Source organism: Stigmatopora nigra, chromosome 14, assembly GCF_051989575.1.
Source record: "Stigmatopora nigra isolate UIUO_SnigA chromosome 14, RoL_Snig_1.1, whole genome shotgun sequence".
NCBI lineage: Eukaryota > Metazoa > Chordata > Actinopteri > Syngnathiformes > Syngnathidae > Stigmatopora > Stigmatopora nigra.
The window spans coordinates 10,182,636-10,198,908 of record NC_135521.1 but is presented as its reverse complement, the minus strand read 5'-3'; the positions used below and the strand labels follow the sequence as shown (position 1 = coordinate 10,198,908).

Genomic DNA, 16,273 nt, shown 5'->3' with positions numbered 1-16,273 from the left:
ATAAATGTAAAAAAATCATATAGAAGTTTAGGAAGGACAGAAAAGGAGGAGAGAATTTGTATCACCGTGACTGCACAACACACTCACCATCCTCAGTTGGAACATAGATGTTAAGATAAAGACAATCCTCGTGTTGATCCTGTATGTAAGTGGTAACTATATCCAGGTTGTAGGTGAACCATATGGGCATCATGATCTCTGGTACTGCGTTGTGAATATTTTGGGGGCACACCGGAGCAAAGTGGGTGGCATTCTTGATCCCTGACCAGGAGGATGGAGGCTCTGGGGGCATAAAACGTTTTTCCCCTACTGGGGAAGCAGCATATGGCACTCCAAGATATTGGTCCACTGGGCCAAGGATCTCACTGGGCAAAGGCACCCTCACCCCTCGGAGTTTGCCATACTGTGTGTTGACAGTGGGGTGGTAGCTTTGACCTTTCACTGCAGCAAAGCACCAGCAAAATGTTAATAGCCACAGAGACAGGATGATGATTTGGCAACTCTGGGATCTGTGCCAGTTCTGCGAGAGGGTGCGACTTATCCTCGGCGAAAACCACATGGTCCTCGAGAGTGAGTGCATTTGACCAACATACAACTTTCCTGTCCTTCAGGTCACACGTGTAGACTAACTGCAGGAAAGCCAATCATGAGCTGATGTAGAAGGCTTGGGTTGTGTGGAGAGAATAGGCGAGAGAATGAATGGTTTTGTAGCTCCTCTCTTTAAAGAGAGGTCTTCTCTCCTGGCTTGTCAGATCTTCTATCTTGAGCTAAAAAAGAAGAAGACAGGAGAATTAATGATTGTTTCCTGACAGCTCACCACTGTGCTTCTTTCCACTATAAGGCCGTCATATTTATTGACTTCTGGAGTGCCTTTGTGTCCTGACATAAAGCAGTTCACATAAATGTGACAAGACTTCTCGCAAGGGCCACCATTGGAGCAAATGATCAAGTGACTTGGGGAGATACGATTAACTTCATATCTCATGTGGTACATAATGCGAACGACAGTCACTAAACATTTTTTTTCCTCCCTCTAGTCCAAGCACTGTTATTTTTGCATTTCAAGATGACAATAAAGAAACTACTTTATTGAGAATCTTTTTATGATTATTATTATTATTATCTAACATAAGATAACAAGTATCTTGGGTGACTAAAAACATGAGCTATTTTTCAGTTTATGGCTGATGAGGTGAGACTAAAGCTTAGTTCTAGAGTTGAATGCCTTTTTTGTGGTCAAAATATTATGTTAAATCACATGATAGGCAAAAGAAAATCATTTAATGACTTTGTTTAATGTCTACAGACTCAAACCTTTGTCAAATTAAAAACAACCTAAGACATCACATTTAGAAATGACTAAATACCATGATTAATAGGTATTTTCTTTCAAAAACTCTGATTAAAACTAAAAAGTCCAACAATAACAACAACGCTTCCAAAAAAACTTTGCATAAAGAGGGCAAACAAATCTGCATATACCGGAACATAGTCACATGATAAAAAATGCATGCCCTTTTTAATGCAATGCAGCATTTTCCACTTCTCCCTTTGGTGAAGATATGAACAATTTAGATTCAAACTCCCCCCACCCAGTTCAAGAGAAAAGGGCAGAGGAGGATGTAGCCATAGGCAGTGATGCTTCTTCCTGTTACGGTGCTGTAAATGCTAAGGGCAAAGTTGTGGTCTCTATGATATCACCTTCCCACACACTGCCTGATCAATTTTCAATTTCTCTAGCTTAGCCCCCCATATTCTTGCAACATTTACTTCCAAAAAAAAAAAAGCCAAGATTCAGGAGAGGATATTGCCTTCAAAATGATGCCTTCAATGATTTATAATGCATTAGCAACATGGGTGTTTCTGGGCCTGCTGTTATCACTGGGTTATTACTCCCATCTGCAGGAGCTGTGGCTCAAGCATATATCCATACATAGTAAGAATGCACCAGATGAGCCCATCTTCATCAGCACTTACATAAAGGACATGCATATGATAGACTATTATTATGCTTTGGAAGTATGCACACACAGAGCACCTGCTGACTGAAAATACATGAAAAGTCCCCCCCCCCCCACACACACACATCCAATCTGAGGATTAAGAGGCATCCATTGCTTGAGGCTAAGTGTTGATAAAGGATTATTTGCCAGAAAAGTTACTTTGTGGGCTCAATACAGGGAAAAAGGCAGCAAACCTTCAAGACATATTTAGTCAAGATTATTGAATCAACAAGAACCACCACCAACACCAACACTGGATTGAGCAAGTCGTAACCTAGTTTTAAATACCCACCCACCCTAGAAAACACACCTACTTAGTTACCAGTTTAGGTAAAGAAACACAGTTCTACTTAAGCACACGTTTGTGTACTTTTGACTTACTAGACTAACAATTTTTAACAGAATGAGTGCTCATGACGGAAATAAATGCTCATATTTCAGGTAGCAATGAGGGCGTTAGACAACTAATCAATTTGGCATGGAGAACTGGCACCAGATCAAAATGGATTGGACATCTAGAGCCGTCAATAGCAGCCAATGAGTTGATGCTCGTACTCTGAGAGCCAATTATTGCTTGAGTTGATACTTACATTCATTTTTTTTTAAGAACGACTAGTCGAAAGCAATTTATTGTATGTTTCATTAACATCTATTGCCCATACGTTTCAACAAGAGGGATTTCATAGCCCAAATCACACTGTTTGGGGGAGTTTCATGCCTTTGCCTACTGCAGTAGGATATAGTTTCCCTTTCCAGAAGCTGTGCTTGTTCAGCCGTCAAAGCCGCTATCGCTCTCAGAGATTATATGATTACTTCCACCAAAGTGAGAACTAGGAGGGGAGGGATGCAGTTGCGAGTGTACTCTATATAGACTCTCGATATGCTCAGAGATAGTAAGAGCATTAAGGCATGGCAGCAGTAAATGTGCATGCCTGTCATGTTTGTTGAATGTTTGTAGTGGCTCACAGAATCCAATGCAGTCCATGGGTACTGCATTAGGAAAAGAGTCTATGCCAGATGTGTCATCGTATAAGAATGATGTCATGCACAGATTTAAGATGTATTACACGTAAAAGTGGGAGAAAGTGACCAGCTGCACCCGCTCTACTGTCTGCATGGAAGCAGCTGCAAAATACTCAGTGGAAGCAGAAGCAGCCTGACCGAAGACAGAATCATTGGAGTGTGGCTCGTTTTCTTTGCTCAGATGGGATGTGGGATCAGTGGCCCGGATGGTGGTGGTGGTGTCTGTGATGCATTTCTGTGGCAAGGCTGGATCAACATGATTGAAGTGGCTTTGCTAATTTGGGCTTCAGTCATGGGAGGAGGGTCCCGGAGGAGGGGTTTAACGCTTGAAGAGAAGGAAAATGGATGTTATAGCTTCCCCAATGTGTGTGGCTAACTATGGAAGCCTAGGGCCATTGCAAAGGAAGCAGAGAAGAGAAAAAGCGCAATTCCATTTCGTGGTGCAGAAACACGAGTGGCACGCGGCTAAGAGGCATGCATACTGCCACTTCTTAAGAAATGGAGGCAGGAGTACACAGATGTAGGCTCGCCATTTCATAGACAAAAAAAACCACACAAACATCTTGCTCTACCCAAAAACCAATATTGAGAAAAGGGAGTATTTGATTCCCCTAACATTCTACAGTATTCCATTTTTCAGACTATAAGGTAAGATGCTGTGATTTTTGCAAAGACCCTGCAATTGGGTTGACCACTTATTCAGGTTGTCCACGGCCTAGGGCTTCGTAGCTGGCTGAGATAAGCTCCAACACCCCCCGCAACCTTGTGAGGATAATCAGTTCAGTAAATGAATGAATAATTTGGGATTATTGTTTCATCAATCTACAAAGAAACTCATTGGTGTTCTATTTGAATAGTCAACTCCTGGCTGAGTACTCAAAAGGGAAGAATCAAAATAGGCTAAAGGGAAACCTACTTTTTAAATGCATAGAGAAATGGGTTCCCTTTTGATTTTTAAATCCTGGTGGAATTCCTCATCAAACTGAGCCAAAATAGTGTCTCTACTTTTCTTAAAGTATGTGTAGGAATTCAGTGTTAAAAGAGAACAGTCTTAAAAAAAAAAAAACGAAGTTGCAAAATGTTTTGAAGAAGATTTTGAAATTTCTCTACGTTGAAGGGTTCCTTTCAGAAAAAAAACAAAACAAAGCCAAATCCTACCAGTGCTCCCAAGTGTATGAAGAAAATATTGTCATTGCTGACTGAACTCGACTCTCTATGCTAACGGACGTTTCTTCTCTTACTGTCTTAAGCACTATCTACTACATTTTATTATTATTCCTTGTTCCCTTGCTCTGTTTTCTTTAAAAAACACAATTTGTATCTTATTTCAACTGCTACAAGAGGTGAAAAAAACCCTCTGATCATGATAAAACGCATCGGGTCCAACTTTTTAATCAGGACATAGCAAGGACATAGGACAGTGTGATTGAGTGTGTGTATTTAGAGGACGGACACACAGCGGCAAGAACTTCATCAGTCTCTCCACCCCCACCAATAGGATCTCAGAGGTCCCTTGTGCTTTGATCTCTACCTGCTGAAGCACTGCCAAGGGAGGAACAGAGGGAAAGGGAAAGACAGCACGAGTTCTCCCTCATCATCCCAGAAATATTGATCGTCTCATCACCGTGGCCTTGCTGCCCGTAATAAATTCGACTCGGTGGTTGGTTGGTGGGGGCTAAGGAGGGAGGCGGGGTGTTGTGCTGAATCTAAGGGAGGTTATTAGCCTTTAATGCAACATGGCACTCCAGCGAGTTCACCTCATTAAGCAGCCTTCTCCCAAAATTCTTAGATCCCAGAAGGATATGTTTGCATTCAGACAGTCTAATTCATTTCAAGGAACTTCTAGGATCAAGATTGTTTTTGTTGTTGTTTGCCACACAAAAACATCAAAATCACACTGGACTGATGACATGTGATAAGCCATGTTGGATGTACAAGTGGTTTTTAGAGTAGGGTCATGAATAAATGTGAACTTGAACGCGGCATATTAAATAAAATTTTGTGGGCTGTGTAAAAATTTAACGAATCTTTTCTGTAGAGTTCATATTGTGTGTATAGTTAGTCTTATTAGCCCATTAGTGTTTGATCGGAGACATTATGGGTCATAAACATTAGAACATAAGTGTACTTGTTGGGTGTTTTAATACTTCAACAAGCACAACATCTTGTTCTGGCGCATTTAGTAACATTTTTGTAGGGAAGAGTGGAATAGGTACCAATATTCCATACATTCACTGTGTTATTAATGTGCGACAAGCTAAGAAAATTCATGACTTGGTCATTCATTCCTTCATTCATCTTTCATACCACCCGAAAGGGTTGCAGGGGTTGCAGTAGCCTAAGCCAAGCAGCTTCAGTCTTGCTTTACAGGCTAATGTTCGATGTTTCACAATAAAACCAGATCCAAGGCGCATGCTATCAATTATGGAGAAGTTAATGGCAAAAATGGCTATCGGCAGGTCAGGCTTTTCAAAAATCGTTGTTCATGACCAGATACAAAATTGTGATTCAAGAACACAGTTGAATTGAATCTGATAAAATTTCATCCAGGGACAGGACGAAAAGATGTTGTACAAAGTAAGAAGGCTCATATTAAGCACAATAAGTCTCTTCCTTAACCACTTTAAGATCAGTTTCAGAATATAAAGACATTTTTTTTCAAATCCAAAAAGGGCTCCACTACATTCCTAGAACAAAAGTGTTTAACCTCAGACCTGTAAAACAACCTTGGAGCCAGCACAATACAGGAGAGCCCAACTTTATAAATGCTAAATATTACTTTCCCTTTTAACAACAACAATTTCAACATAGATATATAATATATTATTTAACCCATGTTAGAATTTTGTGTCAAAAAAGCTTGGAAACAAGCTGAAAAGGACACAGTGAAAAAAAACCTACATTTTTTAAAGTCTTTTGATTCAGTTTTTACAATAGCTAGTCTCAAATGAAGATATTCCCAATAGTCCTAAGGGAATGTAAAACTTGAAATGAAGCGAACCAATGTGACCCGCGAGTGTGTAATCACTGATTACAAACGCTTCTAGTGAGAACCAAGGCTGGATGTGCCATTACACAAATGACAAGAGACAGAAAGACAAGAACCAGAGGAATCACAATGTTACCTCTGTTGAACTCATTAAAATGTGAGAGGCAACAGCAAAACTTAAATTAGCATCCCACCTTGCAATCTGCACTGTCAAGAGGAAGCCTGAGAGCCAAGACACCCATTTGGGATCGACTTCAATCATGAAGGGATTGCTCTCTGGCTTCACCATGTCGATATTAGAAAGAATACATATATGTGAATTATTTGCTAACACGTTTCATTCAAATAGGCAGACAAGAATGCAAAAAAAAAACCCCAGAAAAATCCATAATCAATGTATATGTTTCTATTACAAGCACACACACCAATTGTGCAAAGTGACTGGACTGATTACAAAAAAGCCCTTTGTTTCAAAGCAATCAGATAGGCATGTAGTGTGATAACAACGTCAGAACGCTTAAACCAAACTGAGGCTTCGAAAAGCTCCTGCTGGGCAACAAGGACACTTGACTGCAAGAGACCCAAAGACACAGAAAATCAGTAATCAATTGGTATTAAATTAAAAACAAAGATGCAAGATACTCTGACTGCTAATCACCACAGTAATGCTGACGACAACACGGATAACCTGAAGACATTATCAGCTTGTGACAGCCTCAAGCCTCATTATGGCTACTTCCATTACGTGCCCAAAGACTAAAGAGATTGGTCCAGAGGAAAATCCTGGAATATTTGAGGATTTAAAATAATATATCCCTTTTTATGGAGGGTTAGATGCACAGACTCAATCATTAAATGTGCTATAATTCATAGAGACAAGCTTGAATAATAATTAACATTAATAACAGGCAATTCTACGGTTGTGACCTCTGTGGGGATAACGAGAAAGTCCACCACCAACATCAATATACACAGTCAATTTTAATCTCAAAGATAAAAGGTCAGACGTCTCATCTTGAATATTCTTAAGTATCACACACACACACACACCTCTTAAAAAATATGATAACAAAAATGTCATCTTTAACAAGATGATGTCATGCAAATCCTCTTGTGTTCCTACTTAACTCAACATTTGGATTGAATTTGACAAAAAAAGAAAGAAAACTATACAAAGAAGCAGATAAGACCTTTTGTATCCTATTGAATAAAAGTCTGTTTCAAGTCTGTTCTCATCATGTATTACAGTGGTTCAAAATATGAGGCTTTGAAAAAAAACCTTGAAATATTTTTCATTTACAATTTTGAATGATTATGAGTAAGATTATACTGCAATTCTAACAGAGTTAGGTTAAAAAACATTTTTTGCACGGATCAAATTCTTCTTTCAAAAAGGACTGACTAGGACTTGTATAAATTTGACTTAAACTATTTGTTTTTTTAAACTATTCCAATCAAAATAGGCCAAATGGTATTTTATATCAATTTTGACTAAATCAAATAACCCAACAGTTATAATACCGTATGTCTGTTTAGTAATAGAAGTAATTTAAGTCATGGCATTCAAGTTTATACTTCAATCGACACATGACCAGTCCAGGGTAAATGTGTTAAACACCTAAGCAAACCTTGATTAGGATCAATGATTTAAAAGTGGATGGATGGACGAATTTTGCTGAACCTAGTGGGGCAAAAAAAAAAAAAAACGACTGGTCCTAGGCTCCGAAATGGACTCTGTGACTGCTCAGCGAATAAGTAATGGCCATACTGCAAGATGCTGACGGTGCTTGAAACAACTGTTTGCTCCCCTGAACTCAATGATTTGGACAGGCATGATCAAGAAGTTTCAAGTTGAGGTACTTTGTTCTATGTGACTTCTATATTATCTCTAGGTATTGTAAGTCTTGTGTGTCAGACACAATTTATTAAGTAATGCCTTATGTGAAATAACGTGACAAAGAATGTGTAGTTATCAAAGCTAGAAGACTCAATTAGAAGGAAAACGATTAAAGTGCTTAAAAAAGACAAATACATTTCCAACAGTTCATCATTGCAACTCCTATTGATCCACTGTGGGACACCACATCATTAAAAGAAAAAAAAGACTAAACAACTCCATGTAGCTTTTCATTTAAGCAACCCGCAGGGATTCTTAGAGACTCTAGATGATTAAATATTAGGTGTGTCTATAATCAAGCCCTATGCAAACACTTTAATGCTTTACACATGGCATAGTCATTATTAGAATTCCCACAGATGCCATTTACAGGGTAGGATTTGAAAAAAATAGCCCACAGATAACAGAGCAGCATCTTAAAAAAATGATAATAACAATCGTTCATGTACTAACGGCATTTTAGCCATTGAAGAGTTCAACTGGAACTTTTCTACTAAACACAATCTTCAAGTTCCTCTCAAAAGTCCTGCGCTTGCTTGATCTTTTCAGATATATTAAATGGAAATGGTATTTTTCCTAACAGGGTTGTAGGGGAGAGATGAGTGCAAAACATGGCTGCTTTAGAAATATTGGTCATTCAAACGCAAGAATCCTCTGTAATATCTGCAGGAGCTGGGTTACAGTCCAATTATGCCCTGGACTCTAGGGGATTAATCCTAATGACTTCAGGGATCTCCTGTCTACTTAATCCAGAAGCATCGTAAGGGTCAAAACTTTAATTTGTCTGATAATTTGCTTTACGACTTGATATGTGGAAAACTAACGGCTTTCCCATAACCATCTACAAGAGATAACAAATTCTTTTGGTGGGCACACTAAGTATTATGTCTATTAAAAAGAAATGGAGAAGCAAAATGTACAATAAATATGGTATAAATATAGTATAATGATACAATGTGGTAATATATTTGTACCAAGGCAAGTGATGAAATCCCATGGTTGAGAGCAGTTACACACTGGTTGCTGTAGCAACTCCAGATTTTGACCCAGTCCAGCAAGCAGTTTGACCCCATGTCAAACTGACTTTCTTTTTCTCCTCACAGTACATACAAGGCCTCAGGATGGTAGAGTGTCTGGGTCATCTCTTAGTTGATCATTTGACCCAAATATGAATGGATTTACAGGTGACAAGAGTTCACTAAATTAACTTCTTGGTTGCTGTACTAGAGAAAAAATATATAGAATTCCAGTTTTTAATGTATAATTGTAGAAAAAAAGGTATTTGTAGGAATTGTCCGCCAGCTATGGAGTCCAGAATTTGATTGAAAATGCTGGTTATATGTTAGCCAATCAAACGCGAGTATCCCGGATGTAAACCGTCCATCCCCGTGACAATATTGATAGTTATTTTTACCTGAGAAGGAGTTGTTTGTCACTTTAAGAGAATCAATTGTCTAATGCATTAAGTATAAAATCGGGTAGGTATTCAAAGGCAACAAATTTTAGTAAAAAAATGCATACGTTTTTACAAATAACAACAAAATTATTGCGATTCAAAATCACAAAATGGCTCAATGAATTATTGTATTAAAAAACAAATTGACTTTTATAACCATAAAACAAATTAATTTAAAAGGAAGCACTAACAAGCACTTTAACTCCATGAGCACATCATTTTTCATTGAAGTCGTTTGTGAGTCATTACCATAGTTTTGCATATGATCCATACTGACACTTGAATTCCATGTTTTCTAGCTTTGTTAATGCAAGATGCAAACCAACATGAATAAATAAATTCATCATGCCGCTTATTTAGGGAAGACAGCAAATGTGCAAAAAGATGGGTTTGTTTAACTTAGCATTTTTCAATTCGCTCCATGAGAATAGTGCAATTGCATAACTGGAGAATACAAAACAAACCAAAAAAAACTGCAGTCAATGACCATATGCAGTACATAATGGACGTAAAACCCAGTAAGTACAGTCCTTATTCGTTTTCTGTATGAATGTCAGTGAAGTGTGTTCATTCATTGTTTTAAAATGAGTGAAATGAAAAATGGCACATTAATTCACTTTCGTTTATAGTCATGCCGTTGTAAACTCATTCAAATTGTTCAAATAAATCCTATACTAAATTGACTCCTGCTTTTCACAGTCATTCATCCAATCACCCAATAATATTCATTTGATTGTACTCATGGTGCGATATTAAATAAAGCAATAAATAATTCAGCAGATACAGTATGTGACACTGCTCTTCACTGCTGTAAGGACAGCAACATGGTAGCTTTGACCTCCATTTTCTGACTCACTATAGGGAAAAAATATAGATTTTTCCCTCCTCATCCTTCTGAAATTCATTATAGCTGATAAAAAAAGATAAAATATAAATCCCCGATGTCATAGTAGCAGCACGTATCCACATATATAGCAAAAATCAATGATTATGATAGCCACTTGCTGTGTACTAATTTCGTAATCTTTACTTCTGAACGCATCTCCTCTGATATTTAGTCTAATAACTGTCCAGTGTAAAGACCTCACTTAAATTTGTATTGATTGATTATCGAGGGAAGATTAATGAGAGTATCATTTGGGATGGAGATGAAACATTTCACCCAATGTAAGTTCGGGAATATGCATATTGAGCACAAGACATTGATTGGATAAGTGGATGTTGAGCATCGTAGGTGTCGTCGGTGTGATACCGTTTTTTTCCAAGTAGATACTGTATTAATACTTCACAAACAGATGGAGCTGTATTGGGAGGTTTGCTGCAAGTTAATTGAGGTCAAAAGTTGATCGCATCCAAAGACGGTGCCATGTTCATTGGCAGTGTATTATATACCATCAACTGAAGTGTGGCTACTGTTGCATGTGTTAAAGCCTACTCAATTGTCCTTGGCCTGAATGGCCATCTGCTGGGTACATATCAATGTTGGCTAGTGTACTAATGTGATTACATATCTAGAAATAAATAGCATTGAATGCTTATTAATATGGATTATATTCTGGATTATATTCTCCAGGGTAATGTTGTCAAACAGTAAATATTTTGCAAGTACATTAATCCTAATCAACACATACCAAAGGTCATTTTTAGAGACTGAAACCAAAACACATATACGGTAAAAGAAAGCATACTGAGCCGGTCTTTTGAAGAGCTGATTATTGTGAACACTTAATATGCTGTGCGCCATTTCAAAAAGGGACTGAAGCTCTCTCTACATTGAGTGGGTGCAATTCACTGCTCTTTTCCAAGGCATCTTTGTTTTTGGCCCTGGTTTAAATTCAAATGTTTTTGAAAAGATTTATGTTTCATAAATACCTTGTATGTGAATTCATTTTCAAATATATGTAGGTATTAAGTCATGCCTGGTAAACTGACAACTAGAGAGGTGCAACATTTAATTGATTTTCCTGATTTATTCTGAGCACCTTTGGGCTAGTTATGTCTAAAACCTGAAAATGCATGTTTTATATAGATAATCCAATTGTGGAACTGTTTTAGAGGCCATTGCTGTTGACTAGGAATTGACAGTATAGCTGTAGTGATTTATAGAGAAAAAAAATCCAAAGCCCTGAATGACTATGACTGTAAAAATTCAAACTCATCTAAGTTATTTCATTTGCAGGGCAGTAAATCAATCGAAACTGGGTTGTACTGGTTGTCATATAAAACATTTCAACTCTCATTTAAGCAGGGTCCATCAGTACATGCAAGAATACTCAGATAATAGTTGAAAAGATAGATAAGAAAGAAATATTGCGTTGAATTTGGGTCCAGGAGTAGTTTTTCACTAATGAACCCCAATTTTTCTTCAAAATTAAATTAAATTCTGGCATGTTTTAGATGAAAATATTTTACATTATTTTTAATTTATTTAAAAATAAACAATCTTGGAATTTCAGGAACATGTATAGTGTTCCATTACCTTACCAAATTTCATTTAGAGCAACAGTTAATGTACTAATTTATGAGCCGGTGAAAAGACTGAAGCATAACATATTTTGTTTCCTTTTCAAAGACGGCGAACGATTGGCTTCCTTGTGGAGCACCCACAGATGCCAAAAAGCAGAGAAACAGCAAAGTGCTTTTGTCATGCAAAAGGGCCGCTAGTTGCAGAGAGAAGTGAGTTGTGCCAAGGTGTATTGTTGTGTGACAAGCTGGATTTCTTAATTTATGGCTTAAAAAGACACTCATGAGTGCCATTCACACAGGAAAACAAACCTGCCACAAACATATTTACTATCCACAAAAATGGGTAAAATGGATGAATTACAGATTCATGGTGCAGCACGCCTATTCACACAGGAAACAGAGGGTTGATGTGGCCTAATGAAAACAGATTAAATAAGGTCTGCCCACTGCACATGATGTCTGGACTTTTATGGGAGCATAATTAAGTTCTGAACCAACAGTGATGTGCTTTTAACTAAAGGTCAGCAACAATTTAAGATGCACTTGATGACTAGGTCCACTTTGGTACAAACAAACGTTGCTGCTCTGAGAAGGGGACCTTCGTCCTTGATGAGAAAAAAAAAAAAAAAACAATGACCACACAAACACATGCTGGACCGTATGACCTCTATCTGTCGTTGAAGAGGTCCTCAGGAGTTGAATAGAATTGGACAAAATGTATGCAATACACTGTTTTCTCTGGCCCTGATTTGTTTTGTGATTTGAATCTCAACACTCCCTATTTAGACGCAAACTCAAAGCAGCATCCAGGTGGCTTGGGATGAGACGCAGAGGGATTAGTGAGGTGATATCAGTCACCACAGTTGACTCGCTTCTCTTATTCATCACCATCACAGTACCTCTCTGTGTTCCATTCATAAGCGCAAGCTGCAGCTGAAGCTAAGAGACCTCAAAGCTAAAGAAATAGCTATTTTGTATTCAATTACTTCTGTAAAATACATGAAATGTCCTTAAACACCCAGACGCAAAAGTACAATTTTTTACCAAAGTTGTTAATAAGCATGTGATGATCCTTGTAGCCCTCATTAATCGAGCCGAGTAAGAAAACAAGAAGAATAATCATTTCAAAGCCATGCAGGGTTTATTTTATCACTGGAGTTTTGCGCAGGAGCAAGACTCACTGTGCTTCTTGGCTAATTTGGCAGTCTGCTCTTCGCTATGCTTCGGTGTTCCAGCATAGCGAGGGACTGTCTTTGGAGATATGCCCAGCGGAATGATAATTTGGAGGCAGAAAGTTAGTCTAAAAGAATACATGTACAGGTAAATGGTTTTGGTGAATTTCATGGGGCCTTGAAAAGAAGAATATAAAGTAGTTGGGTAGCCTGCGAATTAATTGTAATTTATTTGGGTCATGGGGTCATTTTCGAAGTAACCATAGACATAACCTGATACTGCTTCACAGATGATATTGTGCATAATATTATTAGTCATGCCAGAGAATCCAGATGAACTCTTGGGATATCATAAATGACACTGCCCTTTCTAGAAGGCAGGTTGCAGACAGATGCCACCAGAGCTTTCTTGCTAATATATAAAATAAAGTAGGGCAGTCATAGACAAGTCGTAATACCCCTTGTGGAGGACGGACCACTGTCCCATCACAACAGTCCCTCCGGCTTCCACTGCCAAATATGTCTACTCTCAATTTACTATTTCTAATCCTGTCTGAAAGCCTATCTTGAATGTCAGCCTTCTTCCTAAATTGGCTTGTGTTCTTTGTGATTGATTAAAGTACTATAACCTAGCTTTATCAGACTGCCCTGAACTCTGTCTTCTTGCCAAATCTATTAGGTAATGCATCCTTTGTTATTTTTCAAGCTTGGTGTTTTCTCTCCTTGTCTTTGTAGGCATACACTATTTCATTTCAAACGGCAACTTTACCTGTTCTGATCTCAACTTTGACGCATGCAACAGCATAACTAATGCCGGGCTATCTGGGCAGATCTATTTCTCTTATTTTCCTCTATTAGATGATAGCATTCAGCCTAGTAGGGTTCTCTGACAATGAGCAGTTATCCCAAGCCCAGTTTTCATGGTTTCTTAAGCTATGACATGCACAAAAGGAAGCGGTTTCCCAGATAAAACTGCTGATGCCATATTCCTAGAAGCTACACTTAGAGCATCTCTAGCAGGACATTATTCAAGCACACCCTCAACAAAATCCCTGAGACAAGAGTAGGCCACTGCGCTACCAAGGACACATCCTTCTACTTGGCTGAGGGCTATCGGGGTCATATGGTTTGGTGTCACTCCTATTAAGTTCTCCACTTTCTGAAATCCAAGTGAACTCTATCTAATGTATGGAGGCAATTTTCACGGACAGCCCTGAATGGTGGCTGACCTCCTTTCAGTGAAGAATTCGATGCAGTACAAACACCCTGCATACTGAGATTTAAGGAGGAATTAAAATCCCATCCCTCTACTTTAAATCGGGTATAAGACAACGCTAATGACTGAACGCTGAGAAGTAGGCCATGCCCAAAACACTCCAGGCAAATCTAGCTTCAGGTTGTGTGCTCTTCCTCAAAACCTGCACATTTATATCTAGGATTATCTCTTCTCCTCAAACCCAGAGCATACCACAAAAAGGCAACACTAACTACATTCTATTTATGTGCACTAGTGCTGGAAAGGTAAATTGGTGTCCACTCCTGTATAGTTTTGGAATATGGGCTGCACAAAAAGCTATTTTTTTTTTTTTTTTTAGTTAAGAAGCAGATTAAAAACAGCAAACAGAATTGAAACCCATCTTTTCTGACTTCAAGTGAGAGGTGGGCTACACTCTGAACGGATCACCAGTCAAAGTAATTAATACAAACAACATATTACGCTTCGATTCACGCCCATGGACAATTGAAAGTCTCGTGTTGACCTATCACACATGCATTAAACTGGGCAAAAATTAATTTGACACAGTCACCTTTCGGTGAATCTAGCAATCAAGAAATTCTGTTATGGAAGACCAAATACCACATACAGAATGTGGTACATAAAAAATATTATTCCACATCTCTAAAGACAGACTTAAATCAAAACAAGGATTAAAAAAAAGAAGAGGTTCAAGTGCTTGTTTTGTGATCCACTGAGATTTTCTATTTCTTGTTTTAAAAACAGGGTTTTTCCTCCAACATCTGTGAGTGAAATAGCCTAAACAAAATGTCATATCAGATCATATCTGAGTTCAACATTGCAACTTTAGGGCATATTACTTATTCATACATATGATGACATCTTAACTATGCCCTAAATGTTAGCACTTTGAAAACTATGTTTCGGCACCCAAGCTGTGCAGATACAAGAGCAAATTGCAGGCGCTCACAAAGGGAAGAGAGTTCCTTTTTACCAGGCATGAATGCAGAAGAGAGGGAACAACGGGGACATTGTTGTTTTCTTGCTCAAGAGCCCCGGAGCTTGTGCAGAGCAGCAAACACAACAATAAAAGTGCCTACATGTTGGCTGTAAAATTTTATGTGGCTACAGGGCTTCCCCTTAATTTTCATTGACACTAAACGCTGAGCCCTGAGTGCCAGAATCATGTTACTTATTATAAATATTTATTCCTGAAGTAAAAAAAAAGAAACGACATATACTATATAATTCTAAGTAGTGGAGTGTGCAAGTCTTTCAAGGTTAACTCATGGACATGTTTAATGAGTTGGTGGGGGAGGACTGCATATATTAAGACAATTATCGAATATGCATATATACAATCTAGTTTTTATTTTTTGCTTATTATTCGAAGCAGGTTAATGATATGGATTTTTAGGGGGAAAAATGAAATATTACATTTACAAGCTTAGTCGGGTGCGCAACATTGCTTTTGAGAGATTTTAACCTCTGCCACTCACTATGTATACCTGCTCTGGAAAAGGAATCCATATTTAATAGACTTGTTTTCCCCCATAGTAGATAAAACCTGCCACCTGTGTGCCAGATTAAGTTGTTCAAGCCTAATGATTACAAAAAGCCAGTTTCATTTGTTTTCAAACAGGCATTTTTTTGTCTTGATAGAATAACAGCTGGGTTACGCCTAAGGAAGCAAAGTGTGTTCATCAAACCATCTTTTTTTTTTCAGCGATCCATAAACCCATGCCGCCACTTACTATGATATACGTGCTGGATTAGTAAAGAGCAAAATCAATGAGGAACAATTTCTCCCAATTTACAGTGAGATCATGTTACATTATGTTGTATAACATAAGCCTGTGTGCTGTACAAGCATGAGCTGTTTTGGGGCTGCCCGTGTTTTAGTATGAGCTTGGAATTCCTTGGTGATGTTCTTGCTTTTCTTATCAGTAACTCTGTCAGAGGCTGCCAGAAGATTTGGTAGCACTGGATGCCCACAGCTATAAATCTGGGCCAAGGGTTGTGTGGGATGC

At 38.2% G+C, this 16,273-nt stretch overlaps 1 protein-coding gene across 3 annotated transcripts in view; it reads right to left on the bottom strand.

The window, feature by feature from the left end:
- Nucleotides 1–16,273, bottom strand: part of nlgn3a (neuroligin 3a) — a 132,003-nt gene that overhangs the window by 100,333 nt on the left and 15,397 nt on the right. For all 3 annotated transcript variants that reach the window (XM_077732263.1, XM_077732262.1, XM_077732264.1), the window contains exon 2: nt 88–767. In XM_077732263.1, the coding sequence (XP_077588389.1) occupies nt 88–580 (493 nt within the window). In that variant the 5' untranslated portion in view covers nt 581–767. The remainder of the gene's footprint in view (nt 1–87; nt 768–16,273) is intronic.